We start from the raw sequence: 20,686 nt of genomic DNA on the forward strand, positions 1-20,686 counted from the left end.
AGCCTCTTCACCAAATGGTGCTGGATCAATTGGAGGTCAGCATGCAGAAGAATGCACATTGATCCATTCTTATCTCCATGTACTAAACTTCACTCCAAGTGGATCAAGGACCTCCATGTAAAACCAGACACACTGAAACTAATAGAAAAGAAACTGGGGAAGACCCTTGAGGACATGGGCACTGGGGAAAAGTTCCTGAACAGATCACCAATAGCTTATGCTCTAAGATCAAGAATTGACAAATGGAACCTCATAAAATTACAAAGTTTCTGTAAGGCAAAGGACACTGTTAAAAGGACAAAATGGCAACCATCAAATTGGGAAAGGATATTCACCAACCCTACATCTGATAGAGGGCTAATATCCAATATATACAAAGAACTCAAGAAGTTAGACCCCAGGGAACCAAATAACCCTATTAAAAAATGGGGCACAGATCTAAACAAAGAATTTTCACCTGAAGAAATTCGAATGGCCGAGAGGTGCCCAACATCATTAGTCTTTAGGGAAATGCAGATCAAAACAACGCTGAGATTTCACCTTACACCAGTCAGAATGGCTAAGGACAAAAACTCAGGAGACAGCAGGTGTTGGTGAGGATGCGGAGAAAGTGGAACACTCCTCCACTGCTGGTGGGGCTGTAAGATGGTACAACCACTTTGGAAATCAGTCTGGCGGTTCCTCAGAAAACTGGACATGACACTTCCGGAGGACCCCGCTATACCTCTCCTGGGCATATACCCAAAGGATTCCCCGGCATGCAATAAAGACACATGCTCCATTATATTCATAGCAGCCTTATTTATAATAGCCAGAAACTGGAAAGAACCCAGATGCCTCTCAAAGGAGGAATGGATACAGAAAATGTGGTATATTTACACAATGGAATACTACTCAGCAATTAGGAACAATGAATTCACAAAATTTTTAGGCAAATGGTTTGATCTGGAAAATATCATCCTAAGTGAGGCAACCCAGTCACAAAAAATACACATGGAATGCAATCTCTGATAAGTGGATATTAATTAGCCCAGAAGCCCTGAATACCCAAGGCACAAATCGCATAACAAATGACTCCCATGAAGAAGTATGGAGAAGGTCCTGATCCTGGAAAGGATTGATCTAGCATTGGAGGGGAATATAAGGACAGAGAAAAAAAGGAGGGAGGTGATTGGAGAATGGATGGAGAGAAGAAGGTTTATGGGACATATGGGGAGGGGGAGATCCAGGAAAGGGGAAATCATTTGGAATGTAAACAAAGAATATAGAAAATAAAAATATAAAAATAAATAAATAAATCAAAAGGAACTAACTTGCCGTCCACCAGTTTATAGAGAACTCACAGTATCTATCACTTTTTTAAACTACAGCCTGTTAAAAATGAATGTTTCCACAGATGCCCATGAACAATGCCTTGTGCTGAGAGTGATTTCAGACTTATTAAATGTGAGCTTGTTTGAGGGGGAAAAAAGGACATAAATAACTCCCTTAAAGAAATACAGGTGAACATAGGTAAACAGGTGGAAGCCCTTAAAGAAGAAACACATAACCCCTTAAAGAAACACAGGAAAGCACAACCAAACAGGAGAAGGAATTGAACAAAACCCTCCAGGATTTAAAAATGGAAATAGAAACAATAAAGGAGACACACAAAGGGAGACAATCCTGGAGATAGAAAACCTAAGAAAGTGATCAGGAGTCATAGATGCAAGCATCACCAACAGAATACAAAAGATAGACGAGAGATCTCAGGTATAGATGATACCATAGAAAACATTGACAACAAAAGAAAATGAAAATACAAAAAAAAAAATCCTCTCCAAAACATCCAGAAAATCCAGGACACAATGAAAAGACCAAGTCTAAGAATAATAGGGATAGAAGAAAGCAAAGATTCCCAACTCAAAGGGCCAGTAAACATCTTCAACAAAATTATAGGAGAAAACTTCCCTAACCTAAAGAAAGAAGATGCCCATAAACATACAAGAAGCCTACAGAACACCAGATTGGACCAGAAAAGTGGACATAGCACTACTTGGGATTCCAGATCTACCACTCCTGGGCATATGCCCAGAAGATCCCCCAACATGTAATGAGGACACATGCTCCACTATGTTCGTAGCAGCCTTATTTATAATAGCCAGAAGCTGGAAAGAATCCAGATGTCCTTCAATGGAGGAATGGATACAGAAAATGTGATACATTTACACAATGGAATACTACTCAGTTATTAAAAACAATGAATTCATGAAATTCTTAGGCAAATGGATGGAACTAAAAAATATCACCCTAAGTAAGGTAACCCAATCACAAAAGAACATACATGGTATGTACTCACTGAAAAGTGGATATTAGCCCAGAAGCTTGGAACACCCAAGATACAATTCACAGACCACATGAAGCTCAAGAAGAAGGAAGACCAAAGTGTGGATACTTAGGTCCTTCTTAGGAGGGGGATCAAAATACCCATGGGAGGAAATTCAGAGATAAAGTATGAAGCAGAGACTGAAGGAAAGGTCATTTAGAGGCTGTCTCACCGGGGATCCATCCCATATACACTTACCAAATCCAGACACTATTTAGGATGTCAACAAATGCATGCTGACAGGAACCTGATATAGCTGTCTCCTGAGAGGCCCAGCCAGTGCCTGACAAATACAGAAGTTGATGCTCACAGCCAACCAATGGACTGAGCACAGAGCCCCCAATGGAGGAGTTAGAGAAAGGACCCAAGGAACTGAAGGGGTTTCAGCACCATAGGAGGAACAGCAGTATGAACCAACCAGTACCCCAGAGCTCCCAGGGACTAAACCACCATCCAAAGAGTATACATGGAGGGACCTATGGCTCCAGCTACATATGTAGCAGAGGTTGGCCTTGTCAGACATCAATGAGAGGAGAGACCATTGGTCCTGTGAAGGCTCGATGCCCCAGCGTAGGGGAATGCCAGGGAGGTGAGATGGGAGTGGTTGGGTGGGGGGAGCTCCCTCATAGAAGCAGGGGGAGGGAGAGGGGATAGGAGGTTTTAGAAGGGGAAACAGGGAAATAAATAAACCAGGAAATGTAAATAAATAAAATTACTGAAAAAATAAATTTAAATCTGAAAAAAGAAAAAGGAAAAAGGAAACTAAAAGAGAAATGAAGTTTGGAGAAAAACCCGGGGGATGGGCAGGGGAGTGACTGGAAGGGGGGGGGGGGGAATAAGGGTGCATTTGATGGAAACGCATATGCACGTTTGTGTGCTAAATAAAATATTACGTTGTAAAAAGAATTATCCTCAAACAACTTCTACCTTAAATTTTTAAAAAGAGCTCACTTCTTTTTTTTTAACATTTTACTGATATTTTGCGAGTTTCCAATCATCACCCCAATCCCACTCATCTCCCTGTTCCTTTGTATCCACCCTCTGCCCTCGCAACCTCCCCCTCAAGAGATAATAAAAAACAAAACAAAACACAGAATACATGTCATGGTAGGAGCTGTAGTGTGTCACATTGTGGCATACAGTATACCGTTATCCACACATCTTTCCTTGCAAATGTTCATTGCAATGGGTCATAGCAATAGTCTGGTTCGACACCTCTCCTGCTCCACTATCAATACTGAATCCTCACAAGGACTCCTGTTGGATATCCTGTAGTCGCCCTGTGTCGTGGAGGTCCTGCAGCTTTCATTCTGCAGGACTGTCCCCATCACGTGCTCCAGCAGTTCATAAATGAGGTGGATTTGGGGGTGGGCCAACTCAAAGCCCTGGATCTGGACCTGGGCATTAGCTGAGTTCCAGCCTGCCTGCTCTTCCACACTTGCGCCACCAGGGCGAGCTCTCCAGCACCGCTCCTGCTAACTCACCCAATGTTGCAGCCAGCGAGGGGCAGGGGCTGCCCTCCTTCTCTCAAGCCCTTGAGGCAGGCTCGCTACACCCACACCACCAGAACCAGGTCTACTGTGCTGCTCAGTCAAGGTGCGGGGCTCACTCTCCAATCGCTTCAGCCATTGAGAGGCTGAGTTAGCTCTCCAGTTCTCGCATCCTCCGCGCTGGTTTCCCAACTGCCTCAGGGAGAAGGAAGGCCTCTTACCTGCACCCACACCACCTCACAACAGATGAGAAGCAGAGTCAGCTATTCCATATACCCTCCGGGTGACTCACCTGCACCATGCGGCCCAGGAGAATTAAAGCTCCCAAGTGCTGTAGCTAGTGAAGGGCAGGACCAGCTCTGCCGCTCTCATGACCCTGGGCCCAGCTCTCCAAATGACCACAGGTGGCAAGGGATAAGGCGGAAAGAGTATCACCCCCGTGCCCACGCCACCTCACTGCAGATGAGTGGCAGGGACCAGATCTCCCCTGTCACACCCCCAGAGCCAGCTCACCCACATCCCTGCCACCAGGACCAGCTCTATTGTGCTGCCCAGACGCAGTGCAGAGCCTGTAGTGCTCACTTCTTTAGGAAAAACACCAAACCAAATGGCATTTAGCCACAGTCGTGGGGTCCGTGCTCATGCTCGAGGACTCGGTGCTCATGGAGATAAAGCCAAAGACAAGGAGTGGATTCCCATTGCCAACTGAGCTGCCTGGTCAAGGACGCGAAGATGAAGAACGTGGGAGGGGAGCCACCTGTTCGTCCTGACCATCAGGGAATCTGAGATTATTGACTTTTGTCCTGGGCATATCCCTAACGTGAAGTTCTAAAGAACATGTTGGTGGGGAAGCAGGCTCAGGCTGACCAACCAACCAGATTCAAGGCTCTGGCTGCAACTGGAGTCTACAATGGTCATGTTGGTCTTGATGGTAAATCCGTCAAGGAAGTAGCCACTGCCATCGGAGGGGTCATCATCTTGGCCAAGCTTTCCATCATGCCTGGGCAGAGACGCTACTGAGGGAATAAAGTTGGCAAGCCCCACATTGTTCCATGCAAGGTGGCGCATCTCGCCCTCGCCCTGAGAGGCACTGCCGTTGTCTCTGCTCCAGTGCCCAAGACGTTGCTGCTGCACACCAGTATTGATGACTGCTCCACATCAACCAGGGGCTTCACACACACACACACACACACACACACACACACACACACACACCTCTGGAAAGAGACTATGTTCACTAGTTGGCTTATCAGGAATTCACTGACCCTCTTGTGAAAAACCCACAACAGAGACCCCCTTCAGAGAACCCAGGCTCCAACTGTGGCTACCACATAAGGAAATTTATACAAGAAAAATAAAGTAAATTAAGGCTGAAAAATTAAAAATTAAAATTAAAAGAGAGAGTTCAGACGACTGCCAAGGCTGTCATGACCCGGATGAGCCATAAGGTGGCAACATAAGCACTTTGATCATCCTGATGCTGCCTTCTACCCAGCAGGGATCGTCCTCACCTCTAATCACTTGTCTTCTTCCCCGGCTGTGTCCCGTGTTGCACAACTTCTTAATTGTAGAAAATAACCTTCTAAACATACATTCTACCAAAACCAACACAGTCTTCGTTGTGTTAAGCTGATGTTTATCTGTCTTCCGTATGCAAAACTTATCTGGTGATGAGTTAGCAGATTAATAATGCAGTAAGGGAGACAGACCAAAATAATTATAATGTCCACAGTGTGGTGCTTGGAAAAGCCTGTTATTTTCTACAAAGGGTTGTAGACTTCAAGGAGATGCCTGAGGTAGAGCCAGGCAACAGGAAGTGCCTGAGGTACAACACCTCCGAGTCTGGGGACGAGATCTGGAGGTTCAGAATTGAGGGCAATGGATTATTCAGCACCCAGGAAAGGTGGAAGGCCTGGAAAAGGGCAGCCAGGGACAAGAAAGGGACAAGCAGCTGTCTCAGCCTGGAATGGCAGGTTTCCCAGCAATCAGAGATTCTGAGGAGAGATGATTCTGAGCAGAGGTGCCCAGGTAGGAAGGAGAGAAACGTGCAGACTTGACAAAGCTTCAGAGTGAGAGCTCAGGAACCAGGTAGCTGAAGAGGCCCCCACGGGAGTAGCTCAGTGCAGGAGGGACTGAAGGTGGCCTTCGGGTTGGATAGTCATCAAAGACTCCGTGTGGACCCAGAGACTGTGGGGCAGTCTGTAGCTCCTTACCTATTATATAAATTTGGACTTCCTGGCATCCTTGTTTCAAACCATTCATTCTGGGTCAATGATACAATAGGATAGCTCTCAGGGGCTATCTGTGGCTACCTACAGATAGGCTGGGTACTGCCTGGGTGGTGTTGGACCTGAAGGGCGACTTTGGTAAGGGGGATGTTAACTTTCTCTACAAGAGGAAACAATAGATAAACCAGAAGCCAGCAAGCGCCCTGAAGCACCCCTAAGTCCCTTCTACACTACATCCAACGTGTCCACACAACTAGAACTCCCATTTCCTTCTCCAGGGTCTAGACCAGTGAGCCTCCCTGAACTTCCTATCCATGCCTTCTTCACAATCAGCTAGATGTAGCCCAGACTCCACATCCAGTGCACTGGTCTAGTCTGTCCTCCACATCTGTGCCACAACTGATCTCTAGACTTCTGCCACGGACTGCCTGACCTACTTTCCCAATTCCCAAGTCCTTCCCATGCCACATCAAACCCTTCCAGATCTACCCCAGCACTCCAGGCTTAGATTAGGGGGCACATCCTGTACACCAGTTGTCTGTCCACCTAACTTCATTTCACCCAAGCCATTTCCACCTCTTGGCTCAAACCGCCTGAATATCATCTCTTCTGCCCCAACCTGCTCTGTCCATATTAGCCTTAGAACTAACAAAGAAGTCTATGTATCCAGATCTTGCAAAGTCCAGAATGGCCTTGGGGACATATTGACATGGTTCCTGCCCTGGGACAGAGCCAGCAAACATAGGCCTCCTAGAGTGTCAACGGGCTGCTGTGGACAAAAAGTTTGTTGGTATAATGTACATATTTTACATTCCTTCTTTAAGGAATATCCTCCCTGTTAATGACTCCATGATAATCAGATAACATGGAGTCCAGGAGGCAAAGGTGTGGCTAATGTCTCAGCAAAATGGTAAACATTGGGACCTTCAGTTCAGCCCTCAAGACTATGGAAACTCTAAAAACATGAGTTCAAAAATTTATAGTTTTTCAACTATGCAAAAATAAGAATGCAATATTATATGAGGAGCTTCACAAATCTAAAGGAACAGAGGCAGCTACACTATGAACTGACTTGTCAGAAAGATACTAAAGAAGGAAATATAGAAATTTAGGGAGTGGTGATTGCAGAAGATTGCAGGAAACCCAACTTAAGTGTTTTTTGGTTTATGCTTACAAAGGCAGACAAATTCCTGAGTTCAAGATCAGCCTGTGAGAGAGCAAGGTGAGGCTCAGGTGTGGTAGAAATGGTACTTTCAGGCTGGGGACCCACCCAACCAATTTAGCATTTGTGCTTAACACAAACAGGTGGAACTCTGAATTCTTTTGCAATGTTAAAAGAAAATGTGTGCTTGCTGTCTCTTAAGAATTAAGGGCCTGGGGTCACAGGATGCTGATTCATAGGATAATCAAAAAGGAACCTGGAATAAATAACTGAATTGATTTGTAAATAAAAACAGGAGGAAACAATAGGTAAACCAGAAGCCAGCAAGTGCCCTGGAGCACCCCCAAGTCCCTTCTACTCTACATCCAACCTATCCACCCAACTAGAACTCCCATTTCCTTCTCCAGGATCTAGACCAGTGAGTCTCCCCGAACTTCCTATTCATGCCTTCTCCCCAATCAGCTAGATGTAGCCCAGACTCCACATCCAGTGCTCTGGTCTAGTCTGCCCAGAGAACAAAAAGTTCTACATGAGATGAGCTAGCAGTTCTTTAGAATTTTCTCTGTTGAAAGCTGAGCTGTCTGGAGATCTTCTGAGAGCACTTGGTCAGAAGATCCAATTCTTTTATAGCAGTTTTTCTGACTTTGGTCAGAAAACCCATGAGCTATCCAAATAGCTTTTAGAATTTTTACCAGCAGAGAGAGCCATCTCAACCAGAGAGTTTTGAGAATAGCAAGAAAAAGCTGTCTAGAGCAGAGCTGCAAGGAAAAAGAAGTCATGTAGAAAGGAAACCCATCAGAATGACAGCTGATTTCCCAATGGAAATTTTGAAAGCCATTAGAACCTGGGACAGTGCATTTCAAGTCCTAAAGGATTATGACAGCCATCCTATAGAAACATACCCAGCAAAACTATCAAAAACAAAACTAAAACAAAGAGAGAGAAAGCTGTCTGGAAATCCATCTCAGCAGAACCTAGGCTGCAAGCTTGGACCCACGATTTGACTTTGAGTCATTTGTTTTCACTGCCCCCAGACACCCCTTCTCTCAAAACCCCTCCTCAAGCCAAGAGTGATCCTTGGCAAGATCTGATTGCAAAAGTACCAACAATGTGAAACATCAAGCTATTATCTTCTCTCCAACACCTACTAGTCCTGTAGAAATACTTACCAATGAGCATTACCTACATGTATGCCAGGACACAGAATTTTTTAAAAGAATCATAATATTCAACAAAGAATTCAATAAGTTTAAAGAAGACAGGAAGAAGCAGCTCGGTGGGACTGAGAAAGAGCCTAGAGAGAATGAGAGCCCAGGCGATGCCCAAGAGGACACAGCTATGAAACAGAAGGGGATGGTAACCACAAGGCAGGACTAGAGAATGGAATTTAACAAGACGAGGACTCAAGCTGAAATAAAGATTGAAAACCTAATAACTCAACCAGAAAACCCAAAGGAAAACTTTATAAGTCTAATGAATCAGGCAGAAGACAAAATATCAGGACTCAAAAATAAAGCAGAGGATCTAGACCAAATAAGCAAGGAATATGAAGAAAAATTTAAACACAGGAAAGAAACACACAGGAGATGTAGGGCACTATGAAAAAAAGCAAATCTTCAAATTATAGAGAAGAATCCCAAGTCGGTGGCATAGATCAAATCTTCAACGAGATCATAAAAGACCTCTTTCCCAAACTAAGGAAAGTCACATCCATACACATACAAGAAGCCCACAGAACACCATATAGATAACCACCAGAAAAGTAAATCCCATGATCTATCATAGTTAAAGCATTAAGTATACATGACAAAGTATATCAAAAGCTGCAAGGAAAAAGAAGTCATGTAGAAAGGAAACCCATCAGAATGACAGCTTATTTCCCAATGGAAATTTTGAAAGCCATAAGAACCTGGGACAGTGCATTTCAAGTCCTAAAGGATTATGACAGCCATCCTATAGAAACATACCCAGCAAAACTATCTGCCATAAGAAAGGAAAAAAACTTCTCACATTATAAACTGCCTTTAAAAAATTATATTCAACAAATCAATCCTAAAGAAAATACAGGAAACACAATTTTGCCTGAAGAGAGAAATAAACATAGAAGAAAAACTGAGGAAATGCAAAGCCATTATTATTAAAACATGAAGTCTACTGAGAACACAAACAACAAAATCAAAAAACAGCATCCCAATGACCACCATTAACAAACACTTAAATAATAACCTTAATATTTAGATAATAACTTTAATATCAATGGTTTCAATTCTCCAATCAAAAGACACAGGCTTACTGAAGGAATCAAGAAACAAAATGCTGACTGGGCTGCCTTGTCTGGCCTCAGTAGGAGAGGGTGCACCTACCTCTGCAGAGAAGTGCTAGGGTTGGAAGATACCCAGGGAGTCCTCCACTCTCTCAGAAGAGAGAGGGAGGAGATGGAGGGAGGGGCTGTACAAAGGGGGGTGAGGGCAGTGACTGGGATGTAAAGTGAATAAATAAATTAGTTAATGGAAAAAATAAAATACTTAAAATTTTAAAAAAAGAAACAAAATTCTTCTGTCTGTTAAGAAGCACATTAGGGCTTTAAAGATGAATGCCACATTAAATTAAGGATGGACAAATATAGTACAATAAATTGAGACCTAGAAGCATCAAGCAATGCTATCTTACCTCTGACAAAATAGACTTCAAACTACAACTAATCCTAACAGAAAAAGGACACCTCATTCCATTAACCCAGACATGTTCCTGTCCAAAGGAAGAACAGAGACAAAAAAGTGGAGCAGAGACTGGAGGAAGGGCCACTGGGGGACTGCTCCACCTGGGGATCCATCCTGTCTGCTGACCCAACACTGTTGCTGTGGTCAAGAGGCACTTACTGGCAAGAACCTGGTGGGGCTGTTCCCTGGGAGGTCCAGCCAGCAACTGACCAATGCAGATGTGGATGCTTGGAGCCAATCACCAGGCTGAGCTCAGGGACCCTGTCTGGGAGCTGGCAGAAGAACCAGAGGAACAGAGGGGGGTTGCAACCCCATAGGAAGAACAACATAGGTTGGCCTGGTTACCCAGTTCTCTCAAAGACTAGAACACCAAGGAGTGTACCTGGAGGTTATCCATGGCTCCAGATACATATGTAGCAGAGGATGGTCTTGCCTGACAGCAATGGGAGGGGAGGCCCTTGGTCCTGTGAGGTTTGATGCCCCAGCTAGGGGGATGATGGATCAGTGGAGTGGGAAAGGGTGGGTCGGTGGAGGAGCACCCTCATAGAGGCAAAGGGGAGGGGAGAGAGGGAGAATGTGGGACGGGGGATTTGTGGAGGTATAACCAGGAAGTGGGATATCATTTGGATGTAAACGAATGGAATGATTAATTAAAAAAAAAAGAAAGAAAGAAAAAGAGGGACACTTCATTCTAACCAACGGATACTTAACCAAGAAGATATCACTATCCTAGAGATACATGGATCAAATTCTAATGCACCCAATTTCATAAAATGTACTACTGAATTTAAAGACATAGATTAACATCAATCCAATACCTGTAATGTTAATCTGGAAAACCTAAAATATATGGCTGAAATTATAGGTTCAGCCAAATTAACAAAATTAAACCAGGAAGAGTTGACAACCTAAAAAGACTCACAACAAATGAAGAGATCAAAATAGTAATAGAAAGCCTTTCAGCTAAAAATTCTGAACTTTTTTTCTTGTTTTTTAATCCAATAATAATAGATAATTTTAATATCCCACCCTCTGTAATAGTCAGGTCATCTGAGAAAAATTAACAGAGAAACATCAAAATAAGTTGACATATTACATCAAATGGACTTAACAAATATCCACAGAATATTTCACCCAAAGACCAAAGAATACACATTCTACTCAGCAACACATGGAAGTTTTTCTAAAATAGACCACATCCTGGGACACAAAACAAATTTTTACAAATTCAAAAGTATTAAAATCCTCCTTGTATCCAATCTGACCACAAAGCAATAAAACATAAAATTGGCAGGAAAAGAATCAACGAATCTAAAATCTGGTTCTTGGAGAAGATAAAAAAGATGGATGGATTTTTGGCCCAACTAACCAAAAGAAAAAGGGGTTTTGTAAAAACCTGTAATGTTAATCTGGAAAATCTAAAATATATGGCTGAAATTATAGGTTCAGCCAAATTAACAAAATTAAACCAGGAAGAGTTGACAACCTAAAAAGACTCACAACAAATGAAGAGATCAAAATAGTAATAGAAAGCCTTTCAGCTAAAAATTCTGAACTTTTTTTTCTTGTTTTTTAATTGGATATTTTATTTACATTTCAAATGTTATCCCCTTTCTTGGTTTCCCCTCCAGAAACCCTCTATCCCATCTCCCCTCTCCTCCTGCTTCTATGAGGATGCTCCCCCACCCACCCACCCAATCCTGCTTCCCAGTCCTGGCATTCCCCTACACTGGGGCATCCAGCTTTCACAAGACCAAGGACCTCTCCCCACACTGATGCCAGATAAGACCATCCTCTACTACGTATGTGGCTAGGACCATGGGTTACTCCATGTGTACTCTTCAGTTGGTGGTTTAGTCCCTGGGAGCTCTGGTTGGTTGATAGTGTTGTTCCTCCTATGGGACATATGTTCCTCCTTTGAACCCCTTCAGCTCCTTCAGTCCTTTCCTAACTCCTCCATTGGGGACACAGTGCTTAGTCCAATGGTTGGCTACGAGCATTCACCTCTGTATTTGTAAGGCTCTGGCAGAGCCTGTCAGGAGACAACTATATCAGGTTCCTGTCAGCAAACACTTCTTGGCATCCGCATTAGTGTCTGGGTTTGGTGTCTGTATATGGGGTGGATCCCCAGATGGGGCAGTCTCTGGATGGTCTTTCCTTCAGACTCTGCTCCACACTTTGTCTCTATATCTCCTTTAGACAAGAGCAGTTCTGGGTTTAAAATCTGGAGATGAGTGGGTGGCCCTATCCCCCAACCAGGGAACTTGCCTAACCTCGTTAATCACAACTACATGTGCTATCTGAGCTGCACAAGGTAGAAGGTGCTCAGGCCCAAGGATTAGCACATACAGGGGATGTTCAGAACGTTCAGAAAGCAAAGCAGGAAGGAGGGACCTGAACAATGAGAAAAGTCTCTGAAGATTGGAGAAAAGGCATATGGAAATGTGAAGGGGAGATGTTTTTCCTAGTGGCGAGTCCTCTGGGACAAACAGAAGAGTGCCAAGGAATTGCTCAAAGCAAGTGGTTCCTCCCTATGTCTCAGGGAATGAGGGTTGCCAGTAAGGAAACAGGATGATTCAGAAAATATGAAGGTTTCCTATGTGTCACACTCCAGCTAAATGTGTGAGAGGAGGCCATGAGCAAGAACCTTCCTTGAAAACTCTACAACCAATTATTAGACAAATGCAAATAGTCATACAACTTTACTCCAAGAAAGCACATGTTGAAAGCCAAATTGCTGTATGAAAAGATCCCCGAAAAGGAGATTCTTCCAATGGGAAGAATAGAACAGCACTTGAACTGAGAGCTGTGTAAGACGTCACACTGAGGGTTGAGGAAGGACACTCCTAAGGTGTGGAGATGAGAGGTGGATCTTCTGAGTCCAAGAGAAGAGACAAAGAAAAGAAAAACAAAGTAAGGTGGGGTCTGTGTACAAAGGGCGTGTATTCTGACCTATGCCATCTTGGCTTCCGTGAACAAAAGGGAGTATTAACTCAAGGAAGGGGGAATGTATGCTGCACATAAGAAAGCCATAAAATAACAGTTATCGCAATCCTAAAATTCATTTAAAAGTACAAGAGACTGTAATGGAGGTGAAATTCCTCTACAATGAAAACTTCAAACCACTAAAAAAAAAAAAATTAAAAGAACTAGAAGACATTAAACAATGAAGAGAAATGCACTGTCCCTGGATTCATACGGTTAAATTGTGAATATAACTATAGTACCAAAAGAAATTTACAAATTCAATGTAATTCCCATCAAATGCCCAATGACATTCTTTACAGACCTAGAAAAGATATGGACACAATGTATACACAAAAGTGTATAGGGACACAAGAGACCACAGACAGCCAAAGCAAGCATGAGCTTAAAGAACACTACTGGAGATCTTGATACCTGACCTCAACTTATGCTACAGAGCTATAATTACAAAAATAGCATACAGTCACTGCTGAAGGAACTGTAAACTGCTACAGTCATGATGGAAATCATCCCAGAGGTTTCTCAAAAGTTAAATGAGCACTACCATAGGACCCAGCTACGCCACTTCTGGGTGTATACCCAAAGAAGTCCATCTCCTACACAGAGACACAATCATGTGTCTTGCTTCAATCACAATAGTAAGGGAATGAAAACAGCCTAGATTTCCATCAACCAGTAAAAGGATAATAAAAATGTGGTACATATACACAATGGAGATTCTAGCTTTTAATATTCCTACATGTACAGGTAGATAGGCATATGTATAGATGTACAGATGAGGGTATGAATTCAAGCATAGGTCTAGAAGTTGGAAAAGAGACCACAAAAGGGGGAAAGAAACATTGAGGAATTAGAGAAATATTGAAGAATACAGGTGACATGAAAGTGATCAGGAGGCTACTGAAAGCCGAGAGGACAGGAAGGACAGGGGTAAGGAAGACAGAGAAGAGAACTAATAGTGTCAAATTACATTAATAAGAAGTAAATAATATCAAACTTAAAAACTGAGGATCCAGAAATGAGTCCACACAGCTACAGCCATCTGACTAACTCTCCAAAAAGGATCAGTACCCAAATATTAGGTGTTATAGAAAGCCTTTTTAACAAACAGCACCAGGAAAACTGGACAGCACAGGTATGGGACAGAAACGAGCCAGGCTATGGTTCACTCAGTAGAATCCACCTGGCACTCACGAAGCCCTATTCCCAGCTTCACAGAAATTGAGTGCAGTGGCACACACCCATAATATCAGAACATAGATGTAGAATCAGGAGGATCAGATGCAAGGTCATCCTCAGCTATACAAGTTCAAAGCCAGCCTGGGCTATGTGAGACCTTTCTCCAACAAACCTCTCTTTAGCCTTTTACAAATGGCAGCCCAACATTGATCCATTGATTGATATCTTAATGTAATAGAATCCAACAGCTGAGGAAATATGATAGTGACATTGCATTAAATTGGCATACTTCTGAACAGCAAAGGAAGCAGCAGTATACATAAGAAAGAATATTTGCCTGCTATTCATCTAACAAGGGCTAGATACACGAATAAAGTAGAGCAATTAACTATCAAAAGAACAAATAATCCAGTCAGTCAGAAAGTGGACAAATTCACTGACCAGACATTTCCACAGATAAGCAAGTACAAACTGCCAATAAACGTATGACAGATATTCAATATCATTAGCCATTTCAGAAATGCAAATCAAAACTCATAATTCTATCTCACTCCAATCACAATAGATATCATCAAGAAAACAAGCAACAGCCAAACATGAAGACACGTGCCTTTAATCCCAGCATTCTGAAGGCAGAGGCAGGTGGATCTCTGTAAACTCAAAGCTAGCCAAAGCTACAGAAAAACCTTGTCTCAGAGAGAGGGGGGAGGAGGGAGGGAGGGAGGGGGGAAGAAAGAAAGGAAGGAAGGAGAAGAGAAGAAAAGAAAAGAAAAGAAAAGAAGAGAAGAGAAGAAAAGAAAAGAAGAAAAATTGATGGCATGAATATGCAGAAAAGGGAACTTTTGGGAATATAACTTAATCCAATCACTATGCAAATCAGCATGGTGATTCTTTGTAAAGCCACCATAAAACCCAGTCTTGCTATTCCTGAGTATGTAGCCAAAGAAATAAAAGTCATCATACAATACACATATCTGCACACCTGTGTTTATTGTCGAACTATTCACTATATCCAACATACACAACAAGTTTGGGTGCCCAACATTAGATGAATGGATAAAGAGACTATGGTGTACACACATAAGAACTTATTCAGCCATAAAGAAGAACAAATTGTACCATTTGCAAGAAAATGAATGGACCTAGGGATTATCGTGCTAAACAAAATAAACTAGACCAACAAGACAAGCACTACATGTTCTCTCTCTATGTGAAAATTAAGGGTAAAGGAAACAGAACATGCAAGCAAAGCAAGGGCTGAGGGTGGAAACCTTGATGCCCAGCCTACTGCGCCTGGCAGGCTACTAAAGAAACATTGCTTTCTGATGCATGTCTAAAGGGTGTCTTAATTAACCACTGCCCCCAGGAAAGGATTGAAAGAAGACTATCAAGGAGGTACAAGAAAGGAGGATAAGAAACGAAAATAGAGGGAACTTTTTATCAAAGTACATTATATGTTAAATGTTAAAATGAAAGTCACTGCTCTGTATAGTTATTATAGGCTAGTAATAATCATTTTTTAAATCAACTACCCTCTAGGAAGTTCCTAGGGGACATAAATGACAACTGGGAATAGGATTTGGAGGAGTTACACCAAGAGCCACTGAAAATAGCTCCTCACTCAGATGCAAGAGGAGAATGTAGTAGTAAATACCCTTAACAAGAACTGAGGTGTCTGAGTTCAGTCCCCACTAGGTCACATGCTAACTACATGATCTTGCTTAGGTCTCCTTCTGAACATAAGATTCCTCTCCATTGGGAAAGAGCCACCAACTCTGAGGAGCTTCCTAACACTGATTCCATTCAAGAATACCATGACGACCCCTCACCCTTCCCAAGGGACCTAAGAGAACACATGAGAGGGCGCAGACCACAAACTCAGGGGATAGAGCCAGAATGAGATGGCCACTACGATTCCCCTGCCAATCTCTGTATATTACAAGTCAGGATAAGGAAATGAAGGGGATCATTGGCAGGTAGGCTCCCTTGCTTAAGATGGGTGGGGGGGGAGTGTTAGGGGGATACCGGATGGAAGGGAAGTGAGCCAACCAACCAGTTTCCTCCCAAACAAGCTCAAAGCCTGGGGCTGGGAATTTCACCAAACAGCGGCGCTGTGTGAACATTTCCTGCTCCACCCGGGCTCCCTGACTGTCAGGGTTACCACACTACTCACCTGTGAAGCAATCTTTCCCAGAGATAACCATGTTTCTAGCAAGGAGCTGCCTATAAATGCTGGGCTTACACGGCTCTTACCAACACTCTGTGACTCTTTAGCTTTGGTAAGTAAGCTTCGTCTTCCCTGGAGAGGAGCCTGCCTGCTAGATCTTTCATTCCTTCCCTTGGCCAACTTTATTCCAAGCCCTCCACTTGAAGCCCTCCTAGGCTGACCTATTCATTTTATATCTTCCTTCATGTTTTCTAAGAACGTTGTACTATAAAATATTTTTTACATTCCATTGATAGTTGTTTTTGTGTGTATTTGGGGGGAAACTGTTTCCCCGTTACATAACACCCTACCTGCTCTTTTAGCTTTCTGTTCCCATCCCTTTCTTACCTAACAGTGGCCAGAGACTAGGTCAGGGAATCTTGGTATTTGTAACTTTTCTTTTATTTGTAACTTTTGTTTCCCCTGTTTTCAAAGAAGAGCAAGATGGCCACCAAAACCCCATCTCAGATGGAGCGCAGCATAAACACCATCATTGATGTCTTCCATCGTCACTCCAGGAAGGAAGGAAACGATGACACGCTCAGCAAGAAGGAATTCAAAGACATGGTGAGAACGGACTTGGCAACCTTTCTGAAGGTGAGACTTGGCTAGTGGGAAAGGAGGGTGCAGTCTGCAGGGGTCTGAGAGCAAATTCCAGCACCAGAGGCAGTAGGGTTCTGCCCCGAGAGGCACTCAAAGTTCTCCAGGAGTCAGGAAATGGTTCAGCTGAACATCTGCAATGTGTGGTGCCATATTTGGGGCAGAGGGTTTGTAGAGATGATCTAGAAAACCATAACCCAGTGTTGGTGACATAACTTTAAGAACACATGTGAGTTCAATGACCTGAGAGTTGAGAGGATGGTGAAAGAGCTTTGTGGATAGTCTGTGCTGGGTGCAGCAGGAATGAATGGCTATGATAGATAGATAGATAGATAGATAGATAGATAGATAGATAGATAGATAGACAGATAGATGAGAGATAGATAGATAGACAGATGAGAGATAGATAAGAGAGATGTTGATAGAAGAGAGAGAGAGAGAGAGAGAGAGAGAGAGAGAGAGAGAGAGAGAGAGAGAGAGAGAGAGACCCTTGAGGAGGTAACTTTAGCTGAAATCTAGTCCCTGATAAAGGACTCAAGGCATCTTAAAACAATGCGAGAACAGGTTCAGTTGGTTCCTGGAAAAGAAAGCTAAAACCCATTACCCTTCTGAATGAGCTTTATTAGGAGATGATGAAGGCCATAGTCCAACCTTTAGGTAAGAGAACATTATATGCACTGTGAGGGCATTAAAGAAAATAGCATGAAGTGAAAGAATAGCAGAGATGGTCACCATAACCACTGCGGAAGGGGCAGCTGAAAGGAGGGGGAGAGTGTCTGGGTATGTGTCAGTCAGAGAAAGCCTTTATTTTTCATAATTTTTCCCCAGGGGAGTGTCCACATTATGGCTAGCCTCTGTTGGTTGGACCTCTGTCCCACTTGGGACCAAGGAAAATTGGAGAATTGTCATTATGGGAGGTATAAAGGCCAGAGATATCTCTTTATAAGTGAACACATCAGACAAGCAAGATACTGATTCAGGGTAGATAGAGGGTGCACATGAAACTAAGTTGGAAACTTCTCTATGATCGCTCCATGGGTTCTGCTCCATATCTTGACATATTCTGCCATAATCCATGGAAACAGGGACCTTAAACATGAACTTCCCGTGAACTACTCAGGTTGTGGAAGGGAGCATTACTTAGCCAAGGTGTCCCAGCAAGTGAGTGCAAGACTCGCAGCCACCACATCTTGATCGTCTCACTTTATCTGAGCCTCCACCACACTTTATCACACCCTTTGAAGTCAGCAGAGCAAACCATGCTCTGCCCCTTTAAGATCCCATGCTAAGTCTCTTGGGTGCCTCCTCAACTAAGTACTCTGAATGAGCTTTAACCTTAACTACTAGCTGCCTCCAAGAAAAGGACTGGGGTGAGGGATGACTGTGAGAGACACTGGGAAGAGTGAGGAGAGCATAATCCTTCAGGATCATCAAATCCAGATTTACACCTCCTCTCCTCTACCCGCAGGCCCACAACCTACAAAAATGACCTACCTTCTATGAGGTGTTTCCATTTCTATCTGATAAAGTAATTATAGGGGTAAACAATGGATATTTCTAGATTTACTAATTGCCTGGCCTTTGGGAAAGCAGAGTCCTAGTGTCCAAGGCTCTCTGGGGAAAAAAATTGGAAAGTGTTTAGCAAATGTTTAGCATCTGCTCCATCATGAGTACTCAGTAGATTATTCTTATTCTTAAATCTAACCTTAGCCGGGAGGTGGTGGCGCACTCCTGTAATCCCAGCACTCTGAGAGGCAGAGGCAGGCGGATTTCTGGGTTCGAGGCCAGCCTGGTCTACAGAGTGAGTTCCAGGACAGCCAGGGCTATACAGAGAAACCCTGTCTTGAAAAAAACAAATCCAAATAAATAAATAAACAAATAAACAAATCAATCAATCAATCAATCAATCTAACCCTTTCGGGCAGGTTTCCCTGTGCGTTGGCTATCTAGCCACTCGCTGTGCTTTAGGGTTCTCTCCCCTAGCCCTAACAGCTTCCTCTGTTCTCACCCACAGAAGGAGAAAAGAAACGAAGCAGTCATTAATGACATCTTGGAAGACCTGGACACAAACCTGGACAATCAGTTGAGCTTTGAGGAGTGTATGATGCTGATGGCAAAGCTGATCTTTGCCTGTCATGAGGCGCTGCATAAGAACAACCCACGTGGACATGACCACAGCCACGGCAAAGGCTGCGGGAAGTAATCAAGAGGTCAGCCGTGTGATGCCTGCCCAACCAAGTCTAAAGGGGATGAATGGCTTACTAAATGGCCTTGGTCGTGGGGCTGGGGAATGATAAAATTAAATAAAGAAAGAAAAGTCTTTATCCATTCCAGTGCTCTGCATGTTGTTTCTGCCTCCTTTCATACGTGTCCTTCCCAGGGTCTGAGCGATAAACAGCCTGCCCTTTCCAGCAACCTGTGTCCTACTGAGCCTCTAAGGCTTACTCCCTCCCCATGTCTCTATCCTTGGCATTAAGCCTCACCACTCAGATCAGAGTACCCAGACCAGCCTGTCAACATGTCCCTTGTCACTGTAGAAAACAGGAACATGTGGTCCCTTCCCCAGTTACCTTCCTACCTTAGCATGGCATGGTATGGTTTTATTTTACTGTATGTTCTCTCTCTCTCTCTCTCTCTCTCTCTCTCTCTCACACACACACACACACACACACACACACACACACACACACTTCCCCTCCTCCTCCCCCACTTTTCTTACCCTTTACAAAGCCTTCCCAAAATGGACCTAAAGTGTTCTGTGTCTGCGGAGGTATACTGAGTAAGGATACATGAAGAATGGGTTTCCAGAAAGAAACTCTTTTCTGGATTCAAGAGAGCAGACAACTCTCAGAATAGACTTAGAACCCTAAATGTGTGTGTGTGTGTGTGTGTGTGTGTGTGTGCTGATGGGTCCCTGTGATTTTCACATGAATGAGAATGCAGCTACCCTCAAGTCTACTGCCTGCCCCAGAATGATGGAGTGAAAACATTCACTGGCCCAGGAAAGGGATTGAGTTCTCATTCTGTCTCTGCATTTCAAATTCCCTGAGTCCCATAAAGAGCTTGGAATTGGTTCATAGACCCTCTAGAGCCTGAGGAGTCAAAATGTAAGTTACAAGAACCAGATGGTCTCCATAATGTGGTAGAAACTCTTCCAGTCCCTAGTCAGTGGATAGGAGCTCAGCCCAGCAGGGACATTTGCTGAATCCTGTTCCACCTCCCTCAGAGGTGCTCTTATCTAAGGAACACCAATGCCACTTTGTTACTAGAGTTAGGGTTAGTGTGTGTCTTCTTTCAGCCTAAGAAGCCATGATCAGCCACCTGTCCCAAAAAAAAAAAAAAAAAACAATTATAGAGGCCAATTAATCATGAAAAAGAACAAAAAAATGGGTTTTATTCAATGTTACCACATTAAAGAGAAGAGCAAAGAGATCAAATGCCCCCCTGCCCCTTGCATAAGGCCAGCTGTACACACCTGGTGGTCCTAGACAGGGTGTTGTCCTGCCCCTCACTGTCTGGCTACAATCTCTCCTGCAAGGCCACCTGACCAGCTGCCAGCACTCTGAAACTTCTTTCCAGGAGACAAGCTCCTCCACTGCCTGGCACCAGAGTTCAACCTTTTTCTTCCGCCTTCATGAAATCCCAAGAGGAGCTTCCGATTCCTTGGGGTGCATTGTTTCAATAGTATGGTGGCCAATGCAAAGGGTACAAATGTCTTTTCAGAATATCCTTGTCCTTCCAAGCATGCTAG

At 43.5% G+C, this 20,686-nt stretch overlaps 1 protein-coding gene across 1 annotated transcript; it reads left to right on the forward strand.

The window, feature by feature from the left end:
- The first annotated feature begins 16,309 nt into the window (after positions 1 to 16,309).
- S100a9 (S100 calcium binding protein A9) lies at positions 16,310 to 19,263 on the forward strand. The gene is made up of 3 exons (XM_052179899.1): positions 16,310 to 16,408; positions 16,771 to 16,932; positions 18,950 to 19,263. The coding sequence occupies exons 2-3, from the start codon at positions 16,780 to 16,782 to the stop codon at positions 19,136 to 19,138; spliced, it is 342 nt and encodes a 113-aa protein (XP_052035859.1). The 5' UTR covers positions 16,310 to 16,408; positions 16,771 to 16,779; the 3' UTR covers positions 19,139 to 19,263.
- Positions 19,264 to 20,686: the final 1,423 nt, after the last annotated feature.

The sequence above is a fragment of the Apodemus sylvaticus genome, chromosome 4 (assembly GCF_947179515.1).
Source record: "Apodemus sylvaticus chromosome 4, mApoSyl1.1, whole genome shotgun sequence".
NCBI classification, from domain to species: domain Eukaryota; kingdom Metazoa; phylum Chordata; class Mammalia; order Rodentia; family Muridae; genus Apodemus; species Apodemus sylvaticus.